General features: G+C 43.1%; 1 protein-coding gene across 2 annotated transcripts; it reads left to right on the top strand.

Annotated features, from left to right (window-relative positions):
* Positions 1-322: 322 nt before the first annotated feature.
* Positions 323-16,185, top strand: LOC122121359 (sulfotransferase 1C2). 2 transcript variants are annotated; one of them, XM_042695532.1, is made up of 8 exons: positions 323-435; positions 2,457-2,629; positions 3,250-3,375; positions 8,880-8,977; positions 13,138-13,264; positions 13,700-13,794; positions 13,925-14,105; positions 15,834-16,185. In XM_042695532.1, exons 2-8 carry the CDS (start codon positions 2,479-2,481, stop codon positions 15,944-15,946), a joined length of 891 nt encoding a protein of 296 aa, XP_042551466.1. In that variant the 5' UTR covers positions 323-435; positions 2,457-2,478; the 3' UTR covers positions 15,947-16,185. The 2 variants fall into 2 exon arrangements, with proteins under 2 accessions (XP_042551466.1, XP_042551467.1); XM_042695533.1 differs by lacking the exon at positions 323-435 and adding an exon at positions 625-687.
* Positions 16,186-17,176: the final 991 nt, after the last annotated feature.

Raw genomic sequence — 17,176 nt, forward strand, 5'->3', positions numbered from 1 at the left:
AACCTAGTGGCTAGGAATCTACTGATTTGGCATATCTTGGCATTATGTGTCTTAAAAAGGGAGGAGAGAGTCAGGTAACCAACCTGGCACTGTTAGTTTAAATGATTAACAAGGGCTGTGTGTTCAAAGAGGCATATGCCTTTTTCTTTTTTCTTTTTTTTTTTTTCTTTTGCAAAAGTCAGAAGCATAGAAAGCTTTGGGCTGAGTTTTCTTTGACCAGAAAGCATAGCTATGTTGCCTATCTCTGCCCATTTTGGATTCCCTGCCAAACTGGAGGGAGGCGCCAGAACAGGAAACACACTGGGCTTGCTACAAGTCTCTAGGTGGTCACAGAGAGAGAAACAGTGTTTGCCTCCATCCACTCTTGCAAAAGACCACAGGGAAGCCAGGGTCCCAGATGCACAATCACCACTCACCATAAGGTGATTGACAAGGGTAAGTGACAAGGTTTGTTTTTGTGTAGTACAAACTTTGCTTGTAATGACTCCAATTAACTCCATGGACATGAGAACCTCTCAAAGTGCCTTCTGCCTGCTGAAGGTCATGGACCTCTGGCCTCATGGTAATTTGAGCCTCTAACAGTGTCATACTCAGGTAGCTCCACCCTACTTCCTTGGAATGTACTGTCCCTGCTCAGTGACCCTTTTGCAGGCCCTGGAGCTGCTAGCTCTCAGCTAGAACTTGAAGGTAAGAATGGGTTTGTTTAAGTAATACTTTATGTAACTCTTTAGTGTATTTCTTCAATCTTTAGTCAAGTACGTGTTATTGTATAATTTAGTCAAGTCAAAAAACCTAAGGAACCAGAAAAAAAAAAAGTCAACAAAAATATATGTGTGGCTAGTTGCTACTGGTGGCTCATACCTGCAATCCTAGGTATTCAGGAGGCTGAGATCAGAGGATTACAGCTCAAATCCAGCCTGGGGAAGGAAAATATGTAAGAGTTTTTCCTCCAGTTAACCCCCAAAAAGCCAGAAGCAGAGATACGGTTCACACCATAGAGTACTAGCCTTGGATGCAAAAGCTCAGAGACAGCACCCAGGTCCTGAGTTCAAGCTTGGGACCAGCATACACCAAAAAAAAAAAAAATGTTTTTAGATACGTGTAACCAAAGAACTCCTGCCTAAGTTAGATCTAGAAATCTAAGCTGTAGCTTCCAAAAGCTCTCCCTGCTCAAAATACCAACTCCCTTTTTCCCAGAAGCCTTTTTTCCTTCTCCCACCAAAACAAGTTGAACTTTGGCCTTGGCTACTTTGTGTGTGTATGTGTGTGTTTATGTGTGTGTGTGTGCATGTATGCCAGAACTAGAGCTTGAACTAAGAGCCTAGGCACTGTCTCTTGGCTGTCCCTTGAGGCTAGTACTCTACCACTTGAGCCACAGCTTCACTTTCAGCTAGTTGCTGGTTAACTGGAGGTAAGTCTCATAGAATTTCTTGCTCAGGCTGACTTTAAACTGTGATCCTCAGATCTCAACTTCCTGAGTAGCTAGGATTACAGGCAGGAGCACCATCACCTGGCTTGGACTATTTTCTCTGTCTGTGAGGATACTCTTTCCATCCTGAGCTTTCAACAACGCATTTCTTTTATGGCTAGAGAAGTTGAGCATTTCTTCATGTGTCTATTGGCCCTTCTTATTTCCTCTTTAGAGAAGTCTCTCTTTAAGTCTTTAGCCCACTTATTAATGTGGCCAATGTTTCTTTGAGGATTTGTTGTTGAGAGATTTAATTTTTTTGAGTTCTATGTATATTTTAGATATGAGACCCTTGTTCAATGTATGGCTAGTGAAGATCTTCTCCCAATCCATGGACTTTCTGTTGATCTTGCTCTAGGCAGACAATCTGAGAGACTCTGATCTCCAGTTAACTAGCAAAAAGTCGGAAGTAAAGTTGAGCACAAATGAACAAAAAAGCCTAGCAAATGTTCAAAGCTGTGAGTTCAAGCCCCAGCACCAGCACACACACAAAAAAATACAAATATTATATTAATTACTTTATTTTAATGCTTTTTACTGTAAAAATACTGTACAGAGGGATTACAGTTACATGAGCAAGGTTATGAGTACATTTCTTATCAAGAATTGTCACCTCCTCCTCCTTTGTTTTTCCCCTATCATCCCTTATCTCCCACTTCTACAACTACACGCCTACCCCACCCCCACGCCCAAACATAGTGTTGTACATTTTATTATTTACTTATATAAAGCATCTCAAGGTCATAGATATTAGAAGGTGGATGGTGGCTACCGTGAATTGAGGGAGCGATGAGGAGTTGATGTTTAACAGAGACAGAGTTCTGCTGGGAAGATTTTTTAAAAAGTTCTAGAGATGGATGCTGGTAATGGGGACACAACACTGTAAATATAACTAATGCCACTAAAGTAACTACATATCTACACATAGTTACAATGGTCAGTATCATATTGTGTGTAATTTACTGTAGTTTCTCTTCTCTTCTCATAGGGACCCTCCACCTGGAGACACTATGGCCCAAACCCCACAGTTGAGGAAAGAAATCGTAATAAGAGAGATAGAGGGGGTTCCTCTGTTACAGGCAGCAGCGGACAACTGGAGCCATATCCAGAACTTTCAGGCCAAGCCAGATGATCTCCTCATCTGTACCTACCCTAAATCAGGTGACTTTGGGACCTCCCCCGTTGAGCCAGCATGCCTGAGCTGCTTACCTAAGTTAGATACCCCACTATGCAATGAGCTGAGATCTGCAGATCAAGGTTCAAAGGCAGCTTGGACAGGAAAGTCCATGAGTCTCCTACCTCCTATTTATCACCAAAAAGCCAGAAGTGAAGTTGTGGCTAAAGTGTAGGTACTAGCCAAGAAAAAAAAAGCCAAGCAAAATCTCAAGGCCCTGTGTTCAAGTTCCAATACCAGCACATACACACACACACACACACACACACACACACACACACACACACACACAATTAAACTTGCAGTCCCCACTAATTCACACGTGCTCAGATGCATGGTAACCTGGGTTTTCTGAGGACCAGAGAAGTAGTTATGGAACCTTGCCTGCTGTCCTCTGCCAGGCACTGCTCTTGAGCAGCTGTGAGCTTTGCCTCTGCATTCTGCTCCTTGCAGAGACAGTTTTCTCCATTTGTCCTGGGTATCAGGACTCTGACCTAAGGGCAGATGGTAGTCACCAACTGCCTACTTGCCTCTTTGCTTGCTTAGAACATGCAGCAAAGATTACCTAACAAGGTTTTGCTCCTCAACCCTCCCCTGTGACCCTCAGGAACAACATGGATCCAGGAAATTGTGGATATGATTGAACAGAATGGGGATGTGGAGAAGTGCCAGCGAGCCCTCATTCATCATCGCCACCCTTTTATTGAGTGGGCAAAGCCGCCCCAGCCCTCAGGTGAGAATCTCTCCCACCCCCTGTAGCCTTCCTTCTTCTCCAGTCTCTATCCTCCCTGCCCCAACCCTTCTGTTTCTTTATCTCTCTTTTCCTCTCTACCCCTTCACCCAAAGTGAATCACCAAGTATTCTTACTTGGTCACATGGCTCAAGTAGTAGAGCAAGCAAGAAAGCCCAATGCTGTTAAAGGAAGGAAAAGAGGGAGGGGGTAGGAAAGGAGAGGAAGGAGGGAAGGAGGGAAGGAAGACAAGAAGGAAGGAAGGAAGGAAGGAAGGAAGGAAGGAAGGAAGGAAGGAAGGAAGGAAGGAAGGAAGGAAGGAAGGAAAGAAGGAAGGAAGGAAGGAAGGAAGGAAGGAAGGAAGGAAGGAAAGAAAGAAAACTGGTCTGAGAGTTAGATTCTGCCTAGTTTTGGTTTTTTGTTCTTGTTGTTTGTTGTTTATTTGTTTGGGTTTGGGGGTAATGCACACACACACACACACACACACACACACACACACACACATCAATACTATAGCTTAAACTCAGGGTCTGGGCACTGTCCCTTCGCTGAAGGCCATCTCAGGTTACCACTTGAGCCACAGCTCCACTTCTGGCTTTTTGGTGGTTAATTGGAGATAAGAGTTTTATAGACTTTTCCTCCAGGTCTGGCTTTGATCTATGATCCTCAGATCCCAGCCTTTTCAGAAGCTAGGATTACAGAGTCTCTAACACCCAACTCTTGTTTTCTTGAGCATCTCTTCCCTAGTCATCTACAACTCCAGAATTCAGAGGTACAATGTACAGGTACAAATGTTATTTAAGAGCTATTTACACCCCCTGTTCTATCAGCACCCTACCTCCACAAAAGCCCATGCAGGGAGTGCCTGATCATTCACCTACAAACACACACACACACACACACACACACACACACACACACACACACACATACAATAAAGAAAGAAAGAAAAGAGAAAGAATCACACTACAGGGCAAAAGAAACCAGCCTGGCTAAATGGCAGTTGTCAGAAGTACTTTACCCAACAAGCATGGTTGGAAGATCTCCTTCCCTAAATTACAGCATTGCCCAGACCTTGAGCTAGGAACTTGGGACACAAATAACTGAAGCCATGAAAAGGCAAGTCAGTACCCTTTCACTGGAGTCTGGAGCTTGAAGCAGTCCTGGACAGGCTGATAGAGCCCTGCAAATGCCTAATACACTCACACCTGATTTGTTGTGTGTAGCAGCTTGCTACTTTCAAAATCCTTTAGCACCCTCTGGCTCTGATAGCTCCTCCGGCTCTTAGAGATCCTTATTGGGAGGGTGGTCACCAGCTTTACAACCCAATGCCTGGTACTCTTTGTCTGTATACTATCCATGAGAGGCTGGCTCCACATCTCTGCTTGCTTAGCTGGGATCTACTCGCTGTGCAGTCAGGCTCTTCCATTTCATAACCTTGAGCATTAGGAAGGTACAAAAGTTAAAGATAAGCAAGGCTTAAATCCTGACTGTACCAGGGCATCGGGGGCTCATACTTAACAATCCTAGCTACTCAGGAGACAGATCTGAGGAGCAGTTTGAAGCCAGCCCAGGCAATGAAGTCAATGAGACTCTTATTTCCAATTTACTACAAGAAAGGCTCAAGTGAGAGAGAAAAAAAAAAAAACACTCAGGCCCTAAATTCAAGTCCCAGTGCCAGCACCAAATGTGTGTTTGTATATGTGTATGTGTGTGTATGTGTCCTGACTTCATGCCTCTCCATTTTACAGTATCATGGGCTACAAACTGCAATAGAATTAGCGGTTACCTCAGTGAAATGAATTCCATATATGTAAAACACCTAAAACAGTGGCTGGCACAAAAAAGACACTAAGTGTTGGGTATGATTACCAAGGACCTCTGCATGCTCTCCAGCCTCAGGAGGTATGCCATGTGCTCCTTGAGCCATCCAAGCCTAACTTTTGATTGGGCTTCTTCATTTTGTTCAAGGCAGTAGGATCTCATGTTTGATGCCAACTGGGACTACATAGCAAGTTCAAGCTGGACCAAATGCCAAGACTTTGTCTCAAAAAGCGAGTGGCTCAGATCTGTGGTCCTAGCTACCTAGGAAGCAGAGATCAGGAGGGCTGCAGTTTGAGGCCAAACTGAGCAAAAAAATGCGTAAGACCTCCATCTCATCCAACAAGCCAGGCATGGTAGAGCCCATCTGTAATCTCAACTATATGTAAGTAGGAGGGTTAAGGTCTGAGGCTATCTTACTCAAAAAGCAAGACCTAAGCTGGGCACTGGTGGTTCATGTCCATAAGCCTAGTTACTTAGGAGGTTGAGATCTGAAGAGCACAGTTCAAAACCAGCCTGGACAGGGAACTCTGTGAGACTTTATCTCCAACTGACTACCAAAAAAATCCAGAAGTGAAGCTGTGGCTTCAAGTGGCAAAGTGCTAGCCTTGAGCATAAAAAACTCAAGGACAACGCCCAGGCCTGAGTTCAAACCCCAAAATAGGCACAAATAAGAAAAATAAAAAAGCAAGACCCAATCTAAAAAAATTAATTAAACCAAAAAGGGCTGGGATGTAATTCAATTGGTAAAAAATTACCTAGCAAATGCAAGGTCCTGAGTTCAAACCCTAGAACACACACACATACATACACACACACACACACACACACACACACACACACAACATGAGAGAGGGAGGAAGAAGAAGAGAAAGAAAGAGACTGGGGTAGGAGGGGAGGAGGGCTGAGCAAGATTTCTGAAGAGTAATGAGTAATGACAGTAATGAGTAGAATGTCCAGATAGCCAGATGTGTAATTATCTAGTCAGCAAAAAACAGATAAGGGCCTCGGGTCAACCTCAGCAGCTATAAAAGTTTGACAAAACACAGTGACCAGTCATCCAGCTTGGCATGTCACAGAAACCTATGCAGCTCTTTATGAAACATAGTGCCTGTGTCTCAAGTGTAACAGTCTCAGGCTGGAGGACTTCCCAGATGCAGAGGTGTCAGGTGAAAACTCAGCTAGGCAGAGGCCTTGTCTCAGAGCAATAAGTCCCTGATAGATTAGGCCCCAGAAAGAGGAGCTGCTCTGACACAGACTCATACATGTGAGTCAAGGATCAAAAACACCATTGGAGGGCTCTGGAATGGGTGGACTCATGCACAATGCTCATCAGCATCCATCCCAGCCCCCTTCCACTTCTGCCTAACTCCCACCTACAAAGTCATTGAGTAGGTTTGGAAAGACTTGCAAATAATGACTCAGTTCAACAAACTATGGGCCCTGGGCTGCTTGCAAAGCTTCATACCTTTAGTAATTTATGATCTCATAAAGACACGTGCAGACTAATTCATAATAATTACTGAATGTTTCCGACATTAGCACTGAGTGCTGTGGGTAGGGTGAGGGTCACATAGCCCGAGGATACTCTTAGAGAGGACAGTGCAATAGAGCATCCAAACTAGGTGCCAGTGGCTCACGTCTGTAATCCTAGCTACATAGTTCAAAGCCAATACATCAGGAAAGTCTATTAACTAAGCCTAATTAATGAGCAAAAATCCAGGAGTGGAACTGTGGCTCAAGTGGAAGAACTCCAGCCTTGAGCAAAAAGGATAAAGGACACACACGCACATGCACATGTGCGCACAAACACACACACACACACACACACACAAAAGCATCCACTACTATCATTGCTGAGTGTCTCCCTGTCTCTCCTGCCAGACTGCCAGTACTCTACATGGAGAAAAAAATAAAAGCTTGCTAATTTCCTACCCTGGGAAGACCACTGGCACAAAACTGAATGGAGTGATTTGTGTGTCTGTGATTCACACAGCCATAATCTATCTGGCTCCAATCCCAGGGCTAGGATATTAGTGATGAGGATCTTGGTGCAGATGATGAAAGTAAAAGAAAAAAATGACTCCAAATGCCCCCTTGCTCCCTGCCAATGAGGAAGCAGTGGGCTCTGAGACTGAGGTGTGCCCTTCCCAAGATCTCCCACCCTGTGCTTCCCAAACCAGGGTTTGAGCATCTTAGGCCATGCAGGGGCTGCAGCGAGAAAAACAACAAGTCATTTTGGTTATGAATGAGGCAGAGAGGAAGAGAGAAGTAAACAGACATGAAACACTGGTAGGCTGCTTTATGTAGAGGCCCCAAGCCCAAAAAGCACTTTCTACTCTAGGGCTCTTGGGAAGAAAGTAGGTGGAGTTGGAGCTGGGCCAACAACAACACACACACACACACACACACACACACACACACACACGCGCGCGCGCACACACACACACACACAAGAGGACTGGTCAGGAGAGAACAGCTGCTGGCTTGATACCTTGGAAGGTGGCTGTAGTCAAAATGTAGACTTCTAGTTGGAAGACCAAGCTCTATTGAGGCCCTGGATCGTCACCGCAGCAGGGCATGGAATCTTGTCCACAGAAGGAAGATGAGAGTCACCATATTGGGAAGAAATATCAACCTCAGAGAGACTCACCTGAGTCTTGGTCCATAGGCTGACTTCACCTTTGCCTTCTGTCTTCTGTATCTGCTGCTGTGTCTCCAATTGTTTTCATTCGTTTCTTTCTTGTGCTTCTCTAGCTCTATGATGGTTTTTTCCTCTCATGTGTACCTGATCTGCTCTTTAACTGAATTCACTTATAGAAGCAGTTCCCCAATCTCTTTAGTACTCATTGTTCCATATTTACAGTCACCATTTTCTTCTATTTCTTTGCACATTTTCACATAGTTATTTATATTCTGTGTCTATGGATGCAGGAACTAAGGATCTTTCAGATTTTATTTCCCCTGGGCATTCATAGGGCAATTTTCCTCACTTGTTTTGTAATTTTGTTAAGAGTTTGACTTTCACCAAACAGGAAGCTATGTTCTGAGGATCATACTTTGAAGACAGACAGACAGGAAAGTCCATAAGACTCTTATTTCCAATTCACCAGCAAAAGGCCAGAAGTGAGGTTGTGGCTCAAGTGGTAGAGTAGCAGCCTTGAGGGAAAATACCAAGCAAAAAATATCAAAAAAAAAAAGAGGCCTGAGTTCAAGCTCCAGAACTGGAAAAAAGAAATTGGTGGGATCTGGAGAAAGTGACTGTAGTCAAGATGCACCATAAACATAAATAGACATGTTAAATTATAATGACTTTGAATAACAATTTGAAGATGTGTGTATGTGCAGTGTCCCTTAGCTTTTTCACTCAACACTGGTGCTTTACCACTTTAACTAGAACTCCACTTCTGACTTTTGGCTGGTTAATTGGAGACAAAACTCTCATGGACTTTCCTGCCTAGGTTGGCTTCAAACTGTGGTCCTCAGAGCTCAGCCTTCTTTGTAACTAGAACTACAGGTGTGAGCAACTTGTGCCTGGCTTGAAGGTAGTATATTTCTAATTTTAAAAAAAGGAAAAGAAGGAAAAAATAGATGGGCATCCAATAGGATGCTCTAAACAGACTATGGAGCCAAAGTCCCCCAGTACTTTTAACCATGCAGATATTTTCTACTGACTTGTGTTAAAGGGGTGGAAAAAGCAAATGCAATGCCCTCTCCACGGATACTAAGGACTCACCTGTCCACTCAGTTGCTGCCACCATCTTTCTGGGAAAACAACTGCAAGGTAAGATGGCAGCTTCCTAGGGGAAAAGAAAGCCTACTGAGAGCAAGTCCTGAAAACCCCAGCTCACAATGTCCTCATTTTTACCTCTCCACTACCTCTTGAGGGTGGGCAGCATATCAGCACTAACAAAAATTAAACCCCACATTCAGAATGATGCTCACCTTCATGGCCTCAAACAAGATAGGAAAGCAGAAGCCACACAGAGTTGTTGCAGATAACAAGGAACAGGAGACAGTTGGCTAAGACTGTGGTCTCCTCATTTATCCTGGGACCTTATTTATCATGTGCTTTATAATGTTCCAGGAAAGGGTGAGCAGCCCCTAAGGGAGCAAGGGCCCAGGAAGACCTGCCAGTCTTGCTTGGAGGGACATTATTTCCTCAGAGGTTGGAAAGGAGAGGAAAGAACTTAGAAGATAAATTCTGGGGAAAGGAGTATAGTTAGGGGAACTCACATGAGCAAAGGCCTTGATTTCTTCTTGTTAAAGATAGTTAAGGAGATGAGAATTTCTGCTTCCAGGGTTATGGAAAACCAAATATCCTGTAATCATTTCATATACTAATAAATGCTGCATGACACATAACAAGTGTCCTCTTAAAAGGCATGACTGAAATAAAAATTAAGTATAGAAAGTCCCTAAGCTCCAAAAATGAAGAAAGATGGGAAACTTAGAGAAGTGAACTGATGCTAGAGCTGTTTTGCTGGGGTATGATGACCTAGATAATACACACAAGGTCAGAGCCTAGTACACAAGAAACCAAAAGAAATGTTAGTGCTATGGCTCACACCTATAATCCTAGCTACTCAGAGACTGAGATCTGAAGACTGTAGTTTGAAACCAGCCTGGACAGACAAATCCTAGTGACTCTCCCATTAACCAGCAAAATACCAGAAGTGGAAGTGTAGGTGGTAGAGCATCAGCCTTGAGTGAAAAAGCCAACCAAGAATACTAGGCCCTGAGTTCAAGCTCCATTTCTAGCACACACATGGAAGGAAGGAAGCAAGCAAGCAAGCAAGGAGGCAAGGAAGCAAGGAAGCAAGGAAAGCAAGGAAGCAAGGAAGGAAAGAAGGAAGGAAAGGAAGGGAAGGAAAGGAGGGAAGGACAGAGGGAGGGAGGGGAGGCAGGGAGGGAGGGAAGGGGAGGGAGGGAAGAAGGGAGGGAGGGGAAGAAAAGAAGGAAAGGAAAAAATAAAAACTGGCACTCCCTACATTGTCAAAGGAACTACAGCTGACCTGTCAGTATAAGGTGGTATTCAGCACTGGTATCTCCAGGATACCCTGGCAAACACACACAGATCCTCTCTGAAAGAACATCTCAATGCCACACAGGTCCCCCAGGATTCAGACTTGAGATATGACCACCCCACACTACAAAACCACAAAGGAATGAGCCACCATGAGAGAGAGTCCGCAGAAAGAATATACAGCATTTAGACCTTAAGAATTTCAGATAACAAATTTAGCCAGGTATTGAAATAAAGAAAATGTTAAATTATATAAAGTAATGAAAGGCTGCCAGGCAACGATGGCTCATGCCTATAATCCTAGCTACTCAGGAGGCTGATACCTGAGGATGACAGATCAAAGCCAGCCCAGGTAGGAAAGTCCATGAGACTCTTATCTACAATTAATCACAGAAAAGGCCAGAAGTAGTGCCTTGGCTCAAGTGGTAGAGTGCTAGCCTTGAGAGAAAAGAGCTTAGGGACAGCACCCAGACCCAGAATTCAAGCCCCAGGACTAGCAAAATAATTATTAATAATAATAATAATGTGAACACTGAAACAAAAATAAAGGAATTGGAAAGATACTGGGTGTGCAGGTACTGGGGCCTGAGCTCTGACACAGGGCACTGCCCCTTAGCTTTTTCACTCAAGGTTGGTTCTCTAAGACTTGAGCCACAGCTCTACTTCTGGCTTTTTGCTGCTTAATTGCAGACAAGATTCTCACAGACTTTCCTGCTCAAACTGCCTTCGAACCATGATCCTCAAATTCCAACCTTCTGAGTAGCTAGGACTACAGGCATGAGCCACCAGTGCCCAGCTCAAAAAAAGAAAAAGAAAAATTAATGAGTTTTCTATAGCAGAAAATGCAAACACTGAAAATTAATAATGAAGAGTACACAACATGTAGAATAGATACAGTTGGATAGGGAATTCATTAACTTGGACAAGAGATAGCATGGAAGCTTGAAAAGAAAGAAAATTTTTGTGAAAGAGGTAAGAAATATGAGGAGCAAAAAGAAATCTTCAAAATGTCAACAACAATGAAATGAGGGACAACTTGAGGTTAAAAAGTCTGAGAATCCAGGTGGACTTTTTTTCATCAACATTTTATTTTAACTTTCTCATTGGAACTTAGTATCTTGGTGAGTTGGAGATAGGACTTAGAGGATGGTAATAAATATCTTCTAGAGCAAAACTCCTCAATTTCAGCATTTGTTTAAAGGGACTTGGAATCGATTGTCACGGAAGAAGAGGTTTGTGTTGACAGAATCCTAGAAACAGGAGATGCAGCAAACCACAGAGAAGTCCCAGGGTTGGTCAGGAGGCAGAGAGAGTGAACGGACAATGTACACAAAAGCTTTTATTATATTTCTGATGGAAGGAACTGGAGAGTGGGATAAGCTTCTCCAGGTTGGCTGGCTGGAATAATTTCAGCAGGCCCTGAGGCATAGAGTTGTGCCTAGTCATCTGCCACTTGGTCTTGAGTTGAGTGGACACATGGATGGAGACAACTTGAAGGCCTCCTAAAAGAGATGCTTAGACTGTAGGCTCTGGGTTGGCTCATTTGCATCTTTACTGTTTCCAGAAATGAGCTATTTTTCAAAGGAACAAGTAGAGTCAGCAAGGCTCCAAAGTGTCAAAGTGTCAGAATACTACAATGGTGTTGTAGCTCAGTTGTTACACCACCTGCCTAGTAAGCAAGCACAAGACACCTAATGCAAAATCCAGTACTGTCAATAATTAAATAACTTTAAAAAGAAGCCACTTTGGGACTGATGCTGAAAATGTGAGCTAAGTAACTATTTTGTAACAGTAAAGTTAGACTTAGTGAAAGTGAAAGACAGCAAAGAAAAAAAAATGTGAAGTTGTAGTCAAAGTGAAACCTAAAGAGATGCTTTGCCAAATGCAAAGTAACAGTTAAAGGTAGAGAAAGCCGGGTCCCGGTGGCTCAAGCCTGTAAACCTAGCTACTCAGGAGGCTGAGATCTGAGGATGAAGGTTCAAAGCCAGCCCAGGTAAAAAAGTCCATGAGACTCCTATCTCCTCTTAACCACCAGAAAACTGTAAATGGCACTGTGGCTCAAGAGATAGAGCCCTAGCCTTGAGCTGAAGAGCTGAGGGACAGCACCCAGGCCCAGAGTTCAGGCCCCACAACCAACTAAAAAAAATTAATAATTAAAAGAAATTGACCAGCTGTCAATGGCTCACACTTGCAATCCTAGTTATACAAGAAGCTGAGATCTGAGGATCCCCACATGAAGCTAGCTGGAGCAAGAAAGTCCATTTGATTCTTATCTCCAGATAACCAACAAATAGCCAGAAGTGGAGGTGTGACTCAAACGGCAGGACCAAAAAAAAAAAGCCAAGCAAGAGCGACAGACCTGAGTTCAAGTTCCAGCACAAAAAGAAGGGAAGAGGAGAATTGCCAGAACAAAGTTTTTAATTACCATGAGAAGTTCTCAATTTCAAATTATTGTCAGTTATATTTAGATTGCTGTATAATCTGCTGAGTGTTTCCTTACCATTAATGTTTTAAGATCTGTCTCTTGGGAAACAATGCCTAGAAAGCTAGGATTACAAGCATAAGCCACCAGCACCTAGCTTGGCACCAGTTTGGCAATCCTACTTCTCCAAGATGAGGAGAAAGCTTACCAACACTTAGATGGCAGTTTCTTGGTGAAATAACAAGTCATCATTTCTAAAGGAAAATTTTGCTTCTGATACCAAAGAAGAAATCAGGAATCAAGCTAGTTGACTACTGAACAAATAGGACTGCGTTGAAAAGAGAGCAGAATTGGCAGATACAAGGCCACGTTTGTTGCTAGAACAGAAGAGCTAAGTGGATGTTGCAGCCACTCTCAGTAGGAATCAACCCAAGTGAATTCTGTGAAAATCTATTTTTACTACCATCCTTTACCCACCTCTTTTCTTATCCCATAGTTCCTTTATGTAGCTCGGAATGCCAAAGACTGCATGGTTTCCTACTACCATTTCCAAAAGATGAATCAAGGGCTCCCTGAACCTGGTACGTGGGAAGAGTATTTTGAAACCTTCATCAATGGAAAAGGTAAGGGGAAAAAATACTTCATATCTCTGTTAGTATTCTGTTGCTATGACAAATACCTGAGAAAACCATTTAAAAGAACAAGGATGTATTCTGGCTCCAAATTCAGAAAGAGCTGGCTGGCTTCTTTGCTCAGGCGCTGAGGTGGGGCAGAATATCATGGTCTGAGAGTGTGATGGAGCAAAGCTACTTCTTTGGCAGCCCAAAAACAGAGAGAGAAGAAGGGGGCCAAGGCCTACTATCTCCATTCAGTCTGAACTCATCTTTGGGTTAACCTATGTATAGAGTGATCCTCTCATCACCCCATTGCTTCTCAATAGCACAAATAAAGAATTATTTAGCTCAAACTATCAGTAATGCCAGGCTCTAGTGGCTCAAGCCTAGTTACTTGGGAGACTGTGTAATCTCTGTATAGATGTTCTTTCTTATCTGTTGCAGTGGTTTGGGGATCCTGGTTTGACCACGTGAAAGGATGGTGGGAGATTAAAGACAGATACCAGATCCTGTTCCTCTTTTATGAGGATATAAAGAGGGTGAGTAAAAACCACTTCAGAGCAGGTAAAGAAGCCAGATCTGTTTCAGGGTTGGCCTTTTTGGAGGGACAGAGATTAAAACATGTCTTTCTGAAACTCTCTTTCCAATGCAATGTCACCCTCGCCACAGGACCCGAAGCATGAAATTCAGAAGGTGATTAAGTTCATGGGAAAGAATTTGGATGAAACAGTGCTGAATACAATTGTCCAGGAGACAGCATTTGAGAAAATGAAAGAAAATCCCATGACAAATCGTTCTACAGTCCCCAAATCTATGATGGACCAGTCCATTTCACCCTTCATGAGGAAAGGTTTGTGGGGTCTTTTTATCAAATACTCCACTTTTCTAGAAACCTATTGCCAAGAGGATGTACAGTATGATTAATGTAAAGACAACACATTTTAATTATTTATGTCTGTTTCTAACAAGGTTGAGGACTTGAGCCCAATGTAGATGAGAGATGAGAGGTCCACAAATAACAGAAGTTATGCAGTCCATTGATAACTGAGGGCAAAGCTACCATTGTCTAGATCTCACTAGGAACCCTCAACTATAGTATCTGGGGCCTCAGCAACAAGAGCCTATGGGTCTACTTACAGTCCCAGCTACTGTCCATATCGATGCCTGCTTTCCTCCACTCTACCTTATTGTATTGTTTTTCTACTTTAGAGTTTCTGCTGCCTCAATTTCTTGACCTTAACCCTTAACCAAATCTTCTCTACATCATGATTCTTAACAATAATGTTCTTCCTCTCTCTCCCTCTCCCTCTCTCTTTTGCTCTCCCTCTCTCTCTCTCCCTCCCTCCCCCACCTCTCTCCTGCCAGTACTACTTGGGCTTAAACTCAGGACCTGGGAATTGTTTCTTAACTTTTTGCTCAAGGCTGGCACTCTACTACTTGAGCCACAGCTCTACTTCCACTTGGTTAACTGGAGAAAAAGTCTCACAAACTTCCTTGCCTGGGCTGGTTTTTCAACTGTGATCATCAGATCTCAGACTCCTGAGTAGCTAGGATCACAGGCATGAGCCAGAAATAGCAACAAGCCGCCTGCCTCCTTCCCATAATATTTCTTAGCTCTTGTTTCCAAAAGCAGGAGTTTTAGTTGGCCAAGAAAATGTTTTATACAGGAGAAAAAACCACTTCACAAATTTTTGTTTTAAAAGTATGAAAGGGAAAATGGAAGAGGGAAGATGTTAAAAAAAAAAACTACACCTTATCTGATTTATGTAACTGTAACCCCTATACATCACCTCTATAGTAACAATTTAAAATTTTTTAAGTAATATACTAAATAATTGTGAAAATTAAAGCAATACAGGATTATATGCTTATAAATAAAGATTTCCCAAAAAATCCCACTACAAAGAAGTTACCTAGGGCTGGGAAGATGGCTCAGTGGTAGAGCGCTTGCCTTGCATGCATGAGGCCTTGGGTTCGATTCCTCATCACCACAGAAGCAAAAAGAAAAAAGCCAGAAGTGGCGCTGTGGCTCAAGTGGTAGAGCAATAGCCTTGAGCTGAAGAGCTGAGGGACAGTGCCCAGGCCCAGAGTTCAGGCCCCACAACCGGACCCAAAAAAAAAAAAAAAAAAAAGAAGTTAGCTACCAACAACATAGAGTTATCTTCCTGTCTGTTTCATAAACAACTTCTCTTTCTCACAACAGTGGACTCTGGTTTGCATGCCAGTTTATAACATCTTTCTTCTAATTTTTTACTCATAATTGAATTTATTTCTCTGCAATTTCCAATCTATGCACATCAAGCCATGCTTCTGAAACAAATCAAACAATTCTGCTTCTCTTCAGCTAAAAAGGCATCCAGGTAAGGCTAGGTTGTACCATGTCACCAGCTCCCTTGCATCTGCATGATTTAGAAGCCTGTACCTCTGCACCCAGCCCACTATGGCTGCTTCTCCCAGAAAGCTTCAGTGCCCATCAAAGGAGAGTCAGGTGGGGCAGTCCCAATGTGGGCACTTCATAGTCTACCCAAGGCCTCTAGGTCTGTCAGTCAGAGACTAATGCTGGGATTCTGTCTTTTAGGAATGGTTGGTGACTGGAAAAACCACTTCACCGTGTCCCAGAATGAGAGGTTTGATGAAATCTACAAGAGAAAGATGGAAGGAACTTCCATAAAGTTCTGCCTGGAACTCTAAGCAGGGCTTAAATTTTAAAAACAGAATTTATGCAGAGGCTTCCTTCATTCCTCAGTCCTAGCTGAAAGAATGTCTGCAAAAGCTCATTGTAAATGTACATGGTTTTGGTACAAAATGTTTCTGTGATTAACAATATGTCACCCAGCAAAGCAGCCATGTCAAATGCCTATTTTCTCCAATGTTCTTTGCAAAAACAAACAGCTTAATAGAAAAAACAGCTTAATAAACTAAATAAAGACTTTAACACATCAAGGACATTTTTAATCTTTATTCTTCTAGAAATCCCTATTCTTCTCATCTATATTATAATAATATGTTGACTGCAAGTACACGAATATTAGATTACATCTATATTAATAACATGGCATTTCTGGTGTCGCAGTTATACCAGACAATGCCAGTCTAGGCTTGATCCAGAGTTCTGTCTGCCTATAATGGGAAGAGATACTTGGGGGCCCCTCTCAGAGGAAGCAGCCCAAGAGAGCCTGTTCTGAGCACTCTGGGCTGAGAAGGCAGGACATAGAGGAAGTATCAGAATCCAAACCTCACTAAGGGATTTCTGGTGCTGGTCATGCAGGAAACAGAAAGTGTGAGGATGGCTTTTGGGAATTTGACTATATTCTGGCGAAGGCAGAAAGATAGGACTGGTATCAACAAGATCAACTTACAATAAATTCCAGGGAGATCTCCAATAGTGTAATTCCTTAGAAAAGCAAAATCTAAGTCCAGCAAAATAAGACACCAAGAATTGGATACTTCAAAAGAGTGGGGGGTAGGGACAAGAGGAAAGGGGTAGATGAATGAAGAGGATAGTGGGGAGAATGTAGTCAAGAATCCAATGTGAACTGGGATGGTTGCCTACCATGCATGAAGCCCTGGGTTCAATTCCTCAGTACCATATAAACAGAAAAAGCTGGAAGTGGTACTGTTGCTCAAGTGGTAGAGTGCTAACCTTGAGCCAAAGAAGCTCAGGGAGGGCTGGGAAGGTGGCTCAGTGGTAGAGCATTTGTCTTGCTTGCATGAGGCCCTGGGTTCGATTCCTTAGCACCACATAAGCAAAAAGAAAAAAAGCTGGAAGTGGCGCTGTGGCTCAAGTGGTAGAGCGCTAGCCTTGAGCTGAAGAGCTGAGGGACAGCGCCCAGGCCCAGAGTGCAAGTCCCAGGACTGCAAAAAAAAAAAAAAAATCCAATGTGTGTGTGTGTGTGTGTGTGTGTGTGTGTGCTCGCGCGT

The sequence above is a fragment of the Dipodomys spectabilis genome, unplaced genomic scaffold (genome assembly GCF_019054845.1).
Source record: "Dipodomys spectabilis isolate Male_0828 unplaced genomic scaffold, ASM1905484v1 ptg000187l, whole genome shotgun sequence".
Taxonomy (NCBI): Eukaryota; Metazoa; Chordata; class Mammalia; order Rodentia; family Heteromyidae; genus Dipodomys; species Dipodomys spectabilis.